This window comes from Mobula hypostoma, chromosome 15 (genome assembly GCF_963921235.1).
Source record: "Mobula hypostoma chromosome 15, sMobHyp1.1, whole genome shotgun sequence".
NCBI classification, from domain to species: domain Eukaryota; kingdom Metazoa; phylum Chordata; class Chondrichthyes; order Myliobatiformes; family Myliobatidae; genus Mobula; species Mobula hypostoma.
The window spans coordinates 10,905,006-10,920,226 of NC_086111.1; the positions used below are offsets into that span (position 1 = coordinate 10,905,006).

A 15,221-nucleotide genomic window follows, 5' to 3' on the forward strand; every position below is an offset into this window, starting at 1 on the left:
TCCAAGTCCAACCTTAGTGTCCCTCACCAGAGAAACCTCCGCTTAATCTGACCATCCTAAATGGATGGCATACACTACTCCTCTTTCTTATCTTCAACAGTAACCCAAACAAGCATGAAAACAGAACAGACTGCTCTTACAGAACTGCCAAAATGAAAGACATACAGCATAACAGTAAGAATATGAATCAGGGCATTACATATGGGCCTGGTCTTTCCTATGTAAAGGAAAGATGTAGGAGTTGTCACTTCCACGGCTGTGTTGACCTTGTCCTTGGGTGCAGAGATCATAATTTTGGAAGCTGCTGTTGGAGCAACTTCAGCAATTAACTACAATGCATTTTATAGCTCAAATGTACTATGGTACAGTCTTCAGCTGAATGTGCGTTCTCAGGATGAGAATATTAACTTTGCAAGTGGTTAAGAAAAAAAAAATCTTTTCACATATTCAACCAACACTGTTTATTACACAGAGTAATTCATTCAGCATAAACAACCATTTAACATTTGTTTTCCTCTTTGCCAGAAATTTCATGACCTTTAATACATATATTATTTAACCATTGCTATCTTAAATACATGAAGGTGTACTATGTTATAACAGACTTTTAAAAAAATTGCACCTTCTTATTTATCTTATATTAATCAATGTACCAAATATATTAAATACTACTGGGAAAGTTGTGACAAGAACCTTTGTAAATTGTCAGTGAGGGTTTAACTTGACAGTAACATTCTGCATATAAACTGCAGGGTAAAACATTTATTGGACAGTAATCAAGTATTCTGAAGACCAAATAAGCAACCCACCAAAAAATCTAAGTATGGTTGTAATGAAGAAACGCCAGATGAACTTCAGTTTAGTTAGTTCTTTGATTGTGTACAACATTCAGAATTGCATGGAGATCTTCTATACAACCTCATCGAAGTGTGATGCAGTTCTAGTTGTCTAAACTTAAATAGAGGCAACTGCTTCAGGAATCTCTTTAGATCTTGCATGATCTTTAGATATTCTTGCTTAAAATGCAGGTAAAGATATCCATTTGGAAGACAGGTGTGTTGTCTCAACCCAGATCAGTCAAATGCAATTCCAGGATGTGCTCAGCATTGTGTTCTTCCACTTTACTATAGACCAATCTATCTATATTTTTTTCAATATGTTGTAATCCTCCTCCATGTCCAGGACAATATTAATCAAGTTGTCATCATCTGAGGGTTTATATTTCCCTAAGTGTGGTTCTTTCCTTATTGGGCTACAGGGTGGATCTGCAATGAAAAGGGTTAGAGTGTCTTCTGCAGACACAGATCCAGCAGATTGAGAAGAGGGTGGACAGAATTCGCTCAAAGGTTCCAGTTTTCCTGCCAACGCCTCGAGCGTTCGAATACTGGTGCTCTCTTCATAAAACACAATGGCAAAATATTATCAAAGCTCCCTGCTTAAATATCTGCAAAATGATACAATGATTTCACAACTTGCAAGTATAATGTGACCATATAAAGCTTCTATTGTTTGGTTTATGATGCAAATTATTTTGGGTGGGATCAGAATGTCAAAATGGAATCAAGAGGGTAACTGGAAGAGTTGCTCCAAGATCCCAGGCTCAATCTGTGACTGCATGGATTTCCCATGGGTGCTCTGGTCTCCTTCGACATTCTTAAGATACACAGGTTGGGAGATGAATAGACCTCTCATGTGTTGGTGTGTGGTAGAATCTGAAGGAAATGTGGGGAAATTAAATGGGTTTAGATGGCTAGGGTAAATGGATATTTGATGATCAGTGAACTCAGTGGATCAAAGGGCTTGATTCCTTGCTGTACAGTAAAACTACAGCAATTATTAGATACTTAGGGAAGGTCTGCAATATGCTTTAATGGAAATGGGGTTCAACACAATTTGGTGTTCCCAACTGAGGCTTTAACCATGGAATACTGAGATCATAATGCTGCTAATAGTTTCATTGTGTGGACATGTCAAGGACTGGTGACTTGGGTTTCTGACGGCAATATTGGTTGGTTTGTCTCAACCGCCGGAGTGAGACTGGAGCCTTGCCACACCAAGATAAGGAACTATCTATCGCTGAGTTTGGAACTCTCTGTGTCCCCGTGTTTAGTGTCCATGTCAAAGAAGGGTCCCGGCCCTAGGTCCTGTTCTGAAGGAGGGGTCCTGACTCTGTGTAAAGCCCCAGCCCTAAGTCCCGTTCCCAAGGAAGGGTCCTGGCTCTGTGTTCCTGTGTTCCAAGTTCCAGGCGCCACGTTCCAGTCCTGTCCAAGTCAAGGCTTTGTGTTCTCATCCAGGGCCGTTGTCAATGTCCAGCGTCGTTTCTTCCTTACTCACCTTGCTATCTCGATAAACCTAGTCCTGTTCTTAGTACTTCAGTGTCTCTGTCTTGCATTTGGGTCCGCTCCCAATGCCCCCTTATAACAGAACAGCCCAGTCATACATGGACCCAGCAACGCAGACACTGCCCTTTAACTCCCGCCATCCTAGGTTCCCTCCTGTTGAATAGCCCCCCACACGCTCGCGTTGTCCATAGTCCAGGAAAAGCCTGTTAGGTCGCCAGGAGGCTCCCATGGGGGGAGGGTGTACTGTCATGATCTGGTCCGTGAAGTCCGTATTCCAGTTCACAGTCGGTCCGTCGATTCCTTATTCTGGGTTTTCCTGTTTTCTCTTGTTGCATTGGGTGCCTTAATTGAGGCACCTGATTCTCGCTTTGAGCTGACACGTAACTACCTCTCAAACCAAGGATTCCCAGCTGGACTGTTCCCTTTCCCTTCCTTCTGAAGCCTCGCCTGCATCCCCATCCAGTTCAACCACCGGAGTGAGACCGCAGCTTTGCCATGCCAAGATAAGGAAATATCTCTTTGTGTCCCCATGTTTAGTGTCTGTGTCAAAGAAGAGTCCCAGCTCTAGGTTCTGTTCCCAAGGAGGGGGTCCTGTCTCTGTTTAAAGCCCCGAACCTAAGTCCTGTTCCCAAGGAGGGGTCTCAGCTCTGTGTTCTGTGTTCCAAGTTCCAGGCACCGTGTTCCAGTCCTGTCCAAGTCAAGGCTTCATGTTCTTGTCCAGTCCAGGAGTCCCTCGGCAAGTGTCCTCGGCAGTCATCCCGGCCCTGCGCTCCAAGGAGCGGTCCTGGCTTCATACCAAGAGCCTAACCAAGCCAAGTCCAAAAGCCGAGCCAAACCTAGTCCAAGAGCCTCATCCTGCCCTGGAGTACTTCATCCAGTCCACGTCCAAGGCTCTGAGCGTCCAGTCCATACCCAAAACTCTGAGCGTCCAGTCCACGCCCAAGGCTCTGAGCGTCCAGTCCACGTCCAAGGCTCTGTGTACCTGTGTTCCAAGACCAAGTCCAGGCACCGTGTTCCAGCCCCGCCCAAATCTGAGCTTTGTGTCCTCATCTAGTTCTGGTGCCTTGCCCAGCCTAGGAGTTCCTCGTCCAGCCCAGTTATGGAGATTCCTCGTCCTGTGCTGGGGTACCTCGTCCTGTAGCCATGTCCTGTCCTAGTCCCGAATCCCAGCCTAGACTCGGGTTCCGGTTCCGAGTCAACACCCAGGTTCCAAGTACCAACCAAGACTCAGGTTCTGGGTCCTTGTCCAGGCTCTGGTTCCAGAGTTCTGTGTTCCTAGACCAGGCTCCTCGTTCCTAGTTCCCCATCCGGGTCCCGTGTTTCTAGTCCAAGTCCTAGCCCAGGCCCTGAATCCTAGTCTCTTCCAGGGCCTGTGTCAATGTCCAGCGTTGTTTCTTTTTTACTCACCTTGCTATCTTGATAAACCTAGTCCTGTTCCTAGTACTTCAGTGTCTACGTCTTGCATTTGGGTCTGCTCCCAATGCCCCCTTATAACACTAACTCATTACTTTATGTAAACTACTTGCCTCAAACATTTTTAAAACAACTAGACAACTTTCTGAGGCTTCTACTCCTTAACTGATGACAATGCTGCTTACATTGGGGTCAGTAATGTAAGGAAGCAATGACTACGAGCTGAATTGGGTTTGATTTAGAGATAAATCAGCCCTAGAACATTCTGCATAAACCTCAGTTACAACCCAGAATTTTCATTCGCTTACCCCAGATACAGAGGTGGGATGTGACAGATAAACGAAGCTGGCTGGCTGATGAAGATTTCAGGAAGATAATGGCTTGACTGGTGAATGTTTTTCAGTAAATACTGCAGACCTGATTGGGGATCATGCAAGTACACAAAACACAAGACAATAAAAGAGTCTTTTTTTTTTAAAGAGACTCTTGGACAGGTACATAGAGCTTAGAAAAATAGAGGTGCTATGGGTAACCCTAGGTAATTTCTAAAGTAAGTACATGTTTGGTAGAGCATTGTGGGCCAAAGGACCTGTATTGTGCTGTAGGTTTTCTGTTTCTATAAGCGCAGCAATAGACCACCAGACATTCAATATGATCATGGCTCATCTTTGCTGACCACAATTATGGGGATAACACTCAATTTGTTGATCTTTCATATATTAACTATTTCTACCTTAAATATATCTAATGATCTGCCCACCACTGCCCTCAGATGTAGAGCATTCTAAAGTTTTATTACCCTCTGAGAGAAGAAAATTCCATGTACCTCAGTTTTAAATTGATGGCCCCTTATTTTACAACTAAATCACCTTGTTCATGACTCTCACCCTGGTGAAAACATCTCAACATCTGACTATCATCAAGCTATCTTAACTTCTTACGTGCTTGAATAAGGTCACCCTCAATTGGCTATGCTCATAAGGAAAACCATGGTCAAAGTCACTTAGATTACATTTCTTCCCCATTCTGATATTTGGTCTAAACAACAACTGAACCTCTTCACCATGTCTGCATGCTATTATGCATTGAATTGCTGCCACATGATTGGCTGAATTGCATTAATGAGCAGGTATTTATCCGGAGAAGAGAACACAATGTAATGTTTGCAAGATTGCCAATGATATGAAAATAAGTAAAAGACCATGTTGTGATGACGACATTGTGATTCTATAATGGGATATACACTCGGAGGCTATTTCATTAGGTACTCCTGTTCATTAATGCAAATATCTAATTAGCCAATCATGTGCCATACAGGTATAGGTTCCTCTCCTTCAACTCTCCCTTTCAACATAATTTACCTTTAATTAAACTAAGGAAAAAATTGAATATATTCAATTTTGTTAAATGATTAATCATTTCTTCTTTGATTACTGCATCTAGCATACTGCTGACAAAATAGATTTTGAACTAAGTGGTCTATAGTTACCCAACTGCTGTCTTCCTCTCTGTTTTCCAATTTTCTGGTATGCACCTGGAATTTAGCAAGTTTTGATAAATTTCAAACAATGGGTTCACTGTATCAGCTTCTTTTGACACCCTAGGATTCAGTCATCTGTCCTTTAAATTTCTCAAATACTTTTTCCACCTGTGATTGAAATTTTTATAGTTTCCTCCTGTCATTTGAAATGAGCTTGTCTGTTAGCTTGCAGTGTCCTCTGTGGTGAAGACTGATGCAAACAGCTGATTTAACATATCTGCCATTTCTATCTTTCCTGTTATTAATTCATCAGCCTTGTTCTCCAAAGGTCCCTATGAGTATCTATGCTGACATTTCTCTATTTGTATGTCCACAGAAACTCTTTGTTTTGATTGCACCCACAAGTTTTCTTTCAAAACAATTGTATCCCTTCCTGTGAGCTTTCTAGTCTTCTACTTCTACATTCTAAAAGCTTCTCAATTGTCTAGCCTACAACTAGCCCTTGACACTTAGTGTGCCCTTTTTCTCAATATAACATTATTCATGATCACCTTAGTTAACCATAGATTGTGCCCCTTTCTCATTGAAACACTTCTCAGTCACTTCTTAAATTCCTCAATAGCATAGAACATTGAACACCCTTTGTCACAACATAACCTACTCCAAGATCAATCTAACCCTACCCTCGCACAAAGCCCTCTATTTTTCTTTCATCCATGTGCAAACTTAAGATTCTCATAAATGTCTCTAATGTTAATTAATAATAAATGCCTCTATTACCACCCCTGGCAGCATGTTCCATTTTCTTTGTAAACAGCCTACGCCTGACATCCGCTCTATAATTTTCTCCAATCACCTTAAAATTACGTCCCCTTGTCCCCATTTCCGCCCTGAGAAAAAGTCTCTGGTTGTCCACTCTCTGTATGCCTCTTATCAACGTGTATACCTTTATCAAGCCATCACTCATCCTCCTTCGCTCCAGAGAAAAGCCCTACCTCACTCACACTATCCCCATAAGAGCAACACACACAAAATGCTGGAGGAACTCAGCAGGTCAAGCACCATCTATGCAAATGAATAAATAGTTGATATTTCGGCCCAGACCCTTCAAGACCTGATCAGAACAACACTGTTGGTCAGAACAACACATGAAATACCACGACCGAATATTTTATAATCATCTGAGAGGTCATAATGGAGTTAGTATTCAGGAATATTTTGAACCCAGTCCGAGCTCTCTGTAGTTGCCATAGCAATTTTTTTTAGTCTGGTCTAATTTAAAAACTTACTAATTATTCTTCTTGAGTTATTTATCTCTCATAGTCCTATTTTCATTAGTGTTTCAATAGCTGCTCCCTGGTTCTACCCCCATGGGGTCTTTTAAGATCTCAAATAAAATGATACACAGAATAGCTTTTCAATGCCAATATTCAAATAATCTAATTTCAAAGAATGCCATTTAAGTAGTTATGAAATAATCAGTATTACCTATTACATCTAGGAGATTCTTTGTCAGTTCTTCACATGAATTATTTCCCTGTGTTTCTGGACATGTATGATTGTTGGTTTCTTGTGAGGGACTTTTAAGAAATGGAAAATACATTAATCAACATTGCTTATTTGACATCTTCAAATCCGACTTCTACAGTGCCTGCAGTTTACCCTAATTCAAATCCCAATGATAATGCACTGATTATCCAGTAACTGCTTTCTTATCTTTCCTATATCTAAATTCCTCATAGATTTCTCTAATCTTAACACTTGTTGGTAAGTGGTTTTGCCTCATGTAGTCACAACTCTGATGTTCTTTATCCTATTCATTCTCACTATCTACACATATTTTTCAGACCACTGATTAGCATTGTGGATTTAGTTTTCACATATACATTAAACACCAGAACTCAAAAGCAGATACTCTATTCTGAGCTCTGTCATGGCAGGAAATTACATCAATAATAAAGGATAGAAAGATACAGGTCTACTGTAGACAAATTGGATTAACCTAGGCCAGCATAGATAAGGTTGGATGCAAAGGCCCATTTTTTTTTGTTGTAAGCTTCTGTGAAGCTTTTCTATTATTCTACCAAGTGGACATAGGAAAATATTTAAGGATGCATGCAAAGCTTCCTTGAAGAAGTGCAATATCCTCACCAAATTCTGGGTACTTCTGGCCAATGACCATGCAAAATTGAGAACCCTGAGGCTGTACATTTGGAGAACACAAGCCCTGTGTAATGTTATTTTACTTGATCTCCATATTGCCCAGCTGAAATCCTGTTCCATCTTGTCCGACTGCTGTCCTACTTCATCCCACCCCAGATCTTGAAAAACTCTAACAAAAACAGCATAATTTCATACTTCTGGACTGAAGATCTCACCTCTTGTAATACTCATGCCTTAGCATGTTAAATTCAAGAGCCCGTTTTCAAATCTCTATCTTCTCACTAACCCAATAATCACCCAAAATTTCCTCCTCCTGCTTTATGGTTGGTACACACCCATACACCTCAAAACAGAGCATTCTTATTGGTTCTTTCACTTGACCTTGACAACCATTACCTAACTACAATTATGCCCACTGGAATCTTCCAAGATATTTCCATACATATCATATTGGTTGCTCTTAAAAGACCTCTTTAGCACTGTCTCTATTTTTTAATCCACTTTAGTTATTATTTGCCCTTTTCCTTCGTGGTTACTTTGAAACTTCTTTCTGCTAACGAGGTGTAAAATTTAGAGGGAACTCATATACAAGAAAATAAAAGGAGTCTCTTTTTTTAAAGAGACTCTTGGATAGGTAACCATATAACATATAACCATATAACAATTACAGCACGGAAACAGGCCATCTCAGCCCTTCTAGTCCGTGCTGAACTCTCACTCTCACCTAATCCCACTGACCTGCAGTCAGCCCATAACGCACCATTCCTTTCCAGTCCATATAGCTATCCAATTTAACTTTAAATGACAACATCAAACCTGCCTCAACCACTTCTGCTGGAAGCTCTTTCCACACAGCTACCACCCTGAGTGAAGAAGTTCCCCCTCATGTTACCCCTAAACTTTTGCCCTTTAACTCTCAACTCATGTCCTCTTGTTTGAATCTCCCCTACTCTCAGTGGAAAAAGCCTATCCACGTCAACTCTATCTATCCCCCTCATAATTTTAAATATCTCTATCAAGTCCCCCCTCAACCTTCTACGCTCCAAAGAATAAAGACCCATGGAGGTATATGGAGCTTAGAAAAATAGAGGGCTATGGGTAACCCTAGGTAATTTCTAAAGTAAGTATATGTTCGGTACAGCATTGTAGGCCGAAGGGCCTGTATGTGCTGTAGGTTTTCTATGTTTCTATACACGGTGGCAGAAAGTTACGCGATTTATAGCTCAATTATTAAGTACCTGATATATTCTTGTGTAACATTGTCTGTGTTCTCACAACCACTCTCAAAGAGACCATATGGTATTGGAACATTGGCATTCATGACAAAATTTTCCCCATTTCCAAAAACTAACCACTTTACTTTAAATGCAACATGATTGCAATCCATCAAGGCAAGTTCCTTTGGCATACAGTAATATGGTCCTCTCTCCGGCAACATTTGAAGAAATGTCTGGGTGAGGTGTGAAGAACTGAAAGATGGGCACATTCTAGCAAAGGAATTGTCAATGAATGAACCATGGTCTGGTTCCAGTAACCTTGCCGATTCAAGCCACTCAGAGTCTGAAGAGAACACAGGAGAAACAATATTGCCTTCCATGGCTCGATCCAAAGCTGCTGCTAAGTCTTCCCTGCACTGCCTCAGTTTCTCAGACATTTTATTTACCTGCATGAAAAAATAAAATATCTTGATTACCACATAGCATAGAAAATAATCACAAAGGTGAAATGAAACTACAGGGAATTTATAATAGAGAATTTCTATTCATCGGTAATATTTTAATTGGCTCAAGCAAAAACTATCATCTTTGCAGTGTTCACAATGGTAAGAATTATTGTAAATTCTCTGTTGTTATCAGCACTGATTTTCAAACTTCCATTGATCTGCATCAGTACTTTGGTTTTCCAGGACATTGTGGACAATAATTAAAACCAAGAAGAATCCCTTGAAAGTGGAAGTGATCCATGTAAGGTCATATTTACTGCTATCATATCCCTTTCCCAGAATACAGACATCATTTCTTTCAAAAAGGCAGAGCGTACTGAAATAGAAGTGATTGAGAATATGATTACAGTTACCTTTGCCATTACATTCCAGAATTAATAGGTGCACAAGTAACTTTCCTACACAATGGAGATCGTCACCAACTTTGTATTTAATATTTGTTGCCGTTTCTATGAAAGGCAACAACATGTATGAAATATTTCAAAAACTCATTCCTCCTCTTTGATAAATCAGAATAGATTTGGTTACGTATCAATCCAGCTTGGTGACCACACCTGTAAGTGTACAGGAAGTCTCAGTACAAAGTTTGTGAAAAATGAGAGGGCAAACTCCTGACATAACAGTTCACCATTTTGGAGTAATAGGCCATGAAAGTTCATGGCAAAATCTGTAATGCTATTTATTACCTGCAAAATTGTAGAACACCCCCAGTTGCACCAACTGAGTTGGCAAATGGGAGCTTCCATATCCTCTCTTTTCTCCCTTATTAAAGGGTTTGATGCTTAGTTGCTCATTATTCACACCCTTTTCCCTCTGAATCATCATTTTGACAGGACAAAGTATCATGTACAGTAATATGAAAGGAGGATTATTGAGAGGATTGGCAGCTTCTTCCTAGTTCCTGCTGAAGCAAGGCTATCATGAGTCCTGAAATAATGATTGTGAGGGAGTGAGTGTTGAAGTCGAGATGTATGAAGGAAAACGTTATTCCTTGTTTTTAAATATAGCTTAATCCTTAATATCCCATAAAAGCATCATTATTATTGATCAATTTTGTTAAGCTAAGTTTCATAAACTCTTATATGAGGGAAATATGACCGCAGGAAATTTTCTCAGGAAAATTGCCCAACAGTATAGCAATACCTCAAGACCTGGATCAGGCACTCAAATATTTATAATGGAGACTGCATCCAGATTACTGATTTTCTATCAAGAATGGACTGACTGCATTATGCCCTGGAATGTAAACACCAATGCCCTGAATGGAAAAGTAGTGGAAACAGCCCAGCTCATCATGGGTAAAGTCCTTTCCACCATTGAGCACATCGACAAGTAGCGCTGTCACAGGAAAGTAGCATCCATCATCAGAGACCTCTACCAGCCAGGCCATGCTCTCTTCTTGCTGTTGCCATCAGGAAGGAGGCACAGGAGCCTCAGGATCCACAACACCACATTCAGGAACAGTTATTAATCCTCAACAATCAGGCTCTTGAACCAGAGGGGATAACTTCACACACCCCAACACTGAAGTGCTCCCACAAAATATAGACTCTCTTTCAAGGACTCTACATCTCATGCCCTCAATATTAATTAAGGTTTTGTTTGATTTTTGTTTTCTTTTTGTATAAGCTTTTGTATTATGGTGTAAAGAAATAGCAGCATTGAAGAGCACAATGGAGAGATAAGATGGTAACAAATGTGTAAATATGTGGCAATTTAATTTATGCATAATTTCTTGTGAGGTTTCCTGTTTGTTATGACATTGCCCAGAGAGCATATCAGAAAGGTTATCGATTTGCTAAAAAGTTTCCAATATTAAGGTATGGGATCAAAACATAATTCAGTTAAGCAGATAGAAAGTGTCCACTTTAGTGAACTGTTCAAAGGATATATTGCTTATGGTGAATTCCTAGAAAATTATCCTCTCTCTCCTCAATCTTTTCACCACCCTATTCCACACAGTGAGAAACTCATAAACATTTTGATGTATGTCCCAGATCTGCTGACCTATGTAAAATGCAAGAATTCTGTTTCATCATTATCTGCTAGCAACCTAAAACTCATTAAACTTGTTTGTGCCTTCTGTTCTCAAGTTGCAAAAGAGTTATCTACTAGGTATCTTGTTCTTCAGCTATCAGTTTCAGCTGCAGATGATTCAAGGCAAAACCATTTAAGTGATGCTACACAGGTAGAAAGAAGTGATATAAAGAATAAGCTACCAGAAATTCTGGAGGTCAGGTATGAAAGTATGTTTCAGCCTTAAACAATTGCCATAAAGAGAGCTGGATTAAAGTCTAAGTAGATGATGAAGATAATGCCTTCAGGCTTTCCAATATTTAGTTAGAATGAATTACCGTTGATCCAATATTGAATGCCAGACAAGAATTTATTGATCGCTTCATAATTCTGTTCTTTTCCAACCATTTTGCAGATCTTCCTTTCAAATATAAAATCCAATCCTTTTGAAAAGTTACAAGTGAAGTAGTTTCTGCCAACGTTTCTGGTACAGCAGAAACAGATGTGCAAAACAAAATTATCTTCCTCATCCAAACCAAATTGGCTCTTAACCAAATTACTGTAAACCCATTTATTCTGGCTGCCAAACCTGCCAGTGAAAAATTATACACTTTTCATTTGTGCCTAATTCTCCTTAAAGCATGATATACATTTTTCATTTTCTTCCCAATAAGAACCAAATCCTTCTTTGTCCTTTAAGACTAACAATGCCTGTCATTTATAATATGTGTTGTTCTTTTGTTTGATCATGCCAGATGCATCTGTAATTATCCAGAGCACTTAAAAAGGCACTGAAATTAGTAACTTACTCACCTATACATCTGTCCATGACCCCATCCCATTATTAGTCTTAAGTCAGAATTGGCATTTTGGATTGACCAACTGAAGTAAATATATATTAATGATAAAAAATGGACAAGAAAGAGAGAATGGGGTATATGTCAGTTTTTCAGTTGCATTGAAACAAAGTAAAAATATATATTAAAAGAATCAATACAGTTTAATTTCCTTACACTCAATGCCAGTAAGACCAAAGAATTTCAGGAAGAGGAAACTGGGAGACACTCAGCAGTTCTCACTGAGGGTTTAGCAGTGGAAAGGATGAGTAGCTTCAAATTCCTGAGTATGAACATCTCAGAAGATCTATCACAGGCCCAACATATTGATGCCAGCAGCTATACTTCTGTAGGAGATTGAGTAGATTTGGTACGTCACCAAAGTTTCTAACCATTTCCACAGATGTTACAATGGAGACCACCCTAACTTGCTGATCACCGTCTGACATGGAGGGGCCAATGCACAGGATTGAAAAAATCTACAAGTTCATCTACTTTATTCTACGTTGCGCATTAGATAAAACTGAGCACATCAATGAGCGCTCAAATGAGGCAAAGCTGCAAAGTATAAACTTGTGTAAACTTGATAGCACACCCCAATTCATTGATTGAACTCCAATAAAGCCTGCAATGAGGGACTTCCGTAGACTACACAAAATTTTAGCCCAAATTACTTCAATTAAATTCTCATATTAACAGGGCATTTTAATAGTGCCTTTCACTTTTTCAGGCCATCTGAAAGGGAACAGCAGTGAAAAGTACTTGTAAGTGTGGTTATGATTGTAAAGAGAGGAACAGCAAACATGTGCACATCAAACTCGTAGACAACCATGTTATGACAACGAGATTATCTGTCAGTTTAAAGGATCTTCAAAGATTCATTTGATTGTGCAAACAAAGAAACTGGATGGTATTTTGGATAAAGTGTTAAGGTAAATGCAACTATTTTGTGAGAACGTTTTTCCTAAAAGTTAGACTCACTTCCACATGTTAAATCAGGTTGGTGCTCACTTTCCATTACTTAGTGACTGTTACAAATTGGCTCTTGCTCTTCCTTACACAGCTGATGATTCCCAAGACATAAGTCACGCAGTTAATGCAACTTTCATCCACCTCCTGAAACTGTAGCATTTCTGGGGTTGAAAACTACTACCCTTACTGTTTATTCAAGGAACACGTTGTGCAGAATTCAAGAAGACATTGAAACATCACTGACTTGTACATAACATGATCTACGGCCTGGTCAGTATTCATCATTATGTGCTGTGTCGTATGACTGGGCACTCATGGTCTTGACTAGCATCACCATCCACCACTTTGTTCCCATGGCTCTGATTGGGGAGCTAAGCAGGTGTTACAACTTGCCCACAAGTGACCTGTAGGCTAGCAGAAGGAAGGAGTGCCTTAAACCTCCTTTGGTACAGAGGCGTCTCCACCCAGCTACAAAATTGCAAAATTTAGGCAATGAAGCTAGACCATCTGAGATTAGAGTTTAGATAACTTTGGGAACACACTGTGATTTCCCAACGCTACAGCAGCCTTTCCTGTGGCTGCCTCATGGGAAACTGCTCACTTCCCTTTGGTCACAGTAGCAATGATGCAGCATCATAAGCATTAGAGATTCTGCAGATGCTGGAAATCCAGAGCAACACATACGAAATGCTGGAGGAACTCAGCAGGTCAGGCAGCGTTGATGGAGGAGGAATAAACAGTCAACGTTTTAGTCCAAAAACATCAGGACTGATGCTGCAGCATCTCCCCAGACTGCTCCCACTTGAGCACGGATCTCTTGCGCTAAACACCGCGGCGCTTCACTTAATGGCTTTCCATCCGATTTCCGTGTGGGTTTTTGGCTTAAATTTAGTACTTCAAAGAAGAACCAAGTCCAATTTCTGGATATTTCATTTTTTTATTCCCGGTTGATTTTTCACGCTTCCACCGTTACTCACCTAGCCGCTTTCCCTGTTTAGGCGAATCGGCTCGAGCGGGCTGGAGCGTTTACTGGCAGACAGCCTCGGTACTCGCGGTTGAGCACCCGCGCACGTACTGTTGAAAGTCGCCGGCCTCGTTGTCATTGCGCATACGCCAGCCCGCTAAAGTCCGCTGCCTCATGGCACTGCGCTTGCGCAGATTTGGTAATGATTGCCGGCCGCGTGCAGCAGTTGCCGCCTTTGTGGAAGGGCGTTTGGAGCTGGAGTCCGGTTGGGATCGGGAAGAATCTGGCCCTCTGACATTCGCTCGACATTCGTCTGAAAAAGAAATCGATGTTTGATGTGTAAAGGCTCCTTTTCGTGTCAAAGTGTTTGGGTCTCCCTGTCGACGGCACTGAGGGTTTGAGGTGAACTGATCTTTAACCGACAAATAAACGACCTCTAGGCCGAGATACCAACTCAATGCATCATTCAAACCGTTCAAAATAGAAAATTAACACCTCTTTTCCTCTCCATAGGCGCTGTTTAGCCCGCTGTGTCACACATCAGGAGGGAAACCTGATTTGAGTGTCTTGGAACAGGTTGTGTTAAGTTACCAGGCAGTTTGCATTGTAAAGTGTGGAGGGAAGCTCCTATAATGTGCAGAAAAACTGGAAGGGAGAAGTCCATGGCTGCTACTTTGGGGGAAATGGGTCTAAGGTGGTGAAATCAGCAGCTAGAATGGGATGGGGGTGGCATTTATGGAGAGAGATGTTCACACCAACCATAAAGGACATAGAATTTGTTGGGCAAAGCTGAAAAAAAGAGGTAAGTATGGCATACAGGATTGCAGTACTCTGGAAATCCTTGTGCAATGTATCAGGATGAGGAGAGCCAAAAAATTACTCAAAACATTGACATAAGACACTGCAGGTGCTGGGATAGAACAATAAACAGATGTTGGTTTGATTTGAAACCATTCATCTGCATGAATGAAAGGTCATGATATGGAATTTCAACTGTAAAATTGGTAAAAACTGGTTTAATATGCATTGAAGTTTCTACAACTTCTTGGCTTCTAATCCACTGTGATATCCAGTTACTAGTTACTTAGCAGAAACTGGTAACTAACATGATAAACTGCAGACAAAAAATGCAAGGCAATAAGGAGGTTGATTGTGATGTCAAAAGTCAATCTTGCAATACTAAATGACAATATAATCTTATAAGAGAAGCTTTTCTGGAGAGTGGCAGTGCTTTTGTATCTTCTGTCTGGTGGGAAGGGGAGAAGACTAGTTTTGTTGTCAGCAAGTTTATAGATGGTACTTGAGCTATATT

At 40.5% G+C, this 15,221-nt stretch overlaps 1 protein-coding gene across 1 annotated transcript; it reads right to left on the reverse strand.

Annotated features, from left to right (window-relative positions):
- Positions 1 to 522: 522 nt before the first annotated feature.
- On the reverse strand, positions 523 to 14,025 carry LOC134357052 (uncharacterized protein C3orf62 homolog). Its single transcript, XM_063068370.1, has 5 exons — positions 13,923 to 14,025; positions 8,637 to 9,061; positions 6,724 to 6,815; positions 5,245 to 5,289; positions 523 to 1,394 (listed from the first exon to the last, which is right to left on the reverse strand). Exons 2-5 carry the CDS (start codon positions 9,050 to 9,052, stop codon positions 1,141 to 1,143), a joined length of 807 nt encoding a protein of 268 aa, XP_062924440.1. The 5' UTR covers positions 9,053 to 9,061; positions 13,923 to 14,025; the 3' UTR covers positions 523 to 1,140.
- Between the last annotated feature and the right edge of the window lie 1,196 nt (positions 14,026 to 15,221).

Coding starts and splice junctions, on each gene's coding strand:
- LOC134357052 (XM_063068370.1), bottom strand. CDS start 9,052: ATGTCTGAGAAACTGAGGCAGTGCAGGGAAGACTTAGCAGCAGCTTTG. Junction 6,816..8,636: donor GTTACACAAGAATATATCAG/GTACTTAATAAT, acceptor ATTTCTTAAAAG/TCCCTCACAAGAAACCAACA. Junction 1,395..5,244: donor GAGAGGAAGACAGCAGTTGG/GTAACTATAGAC, acceptor TGTTTTATGAAG/AGAGCACCAGTATTCGAACG.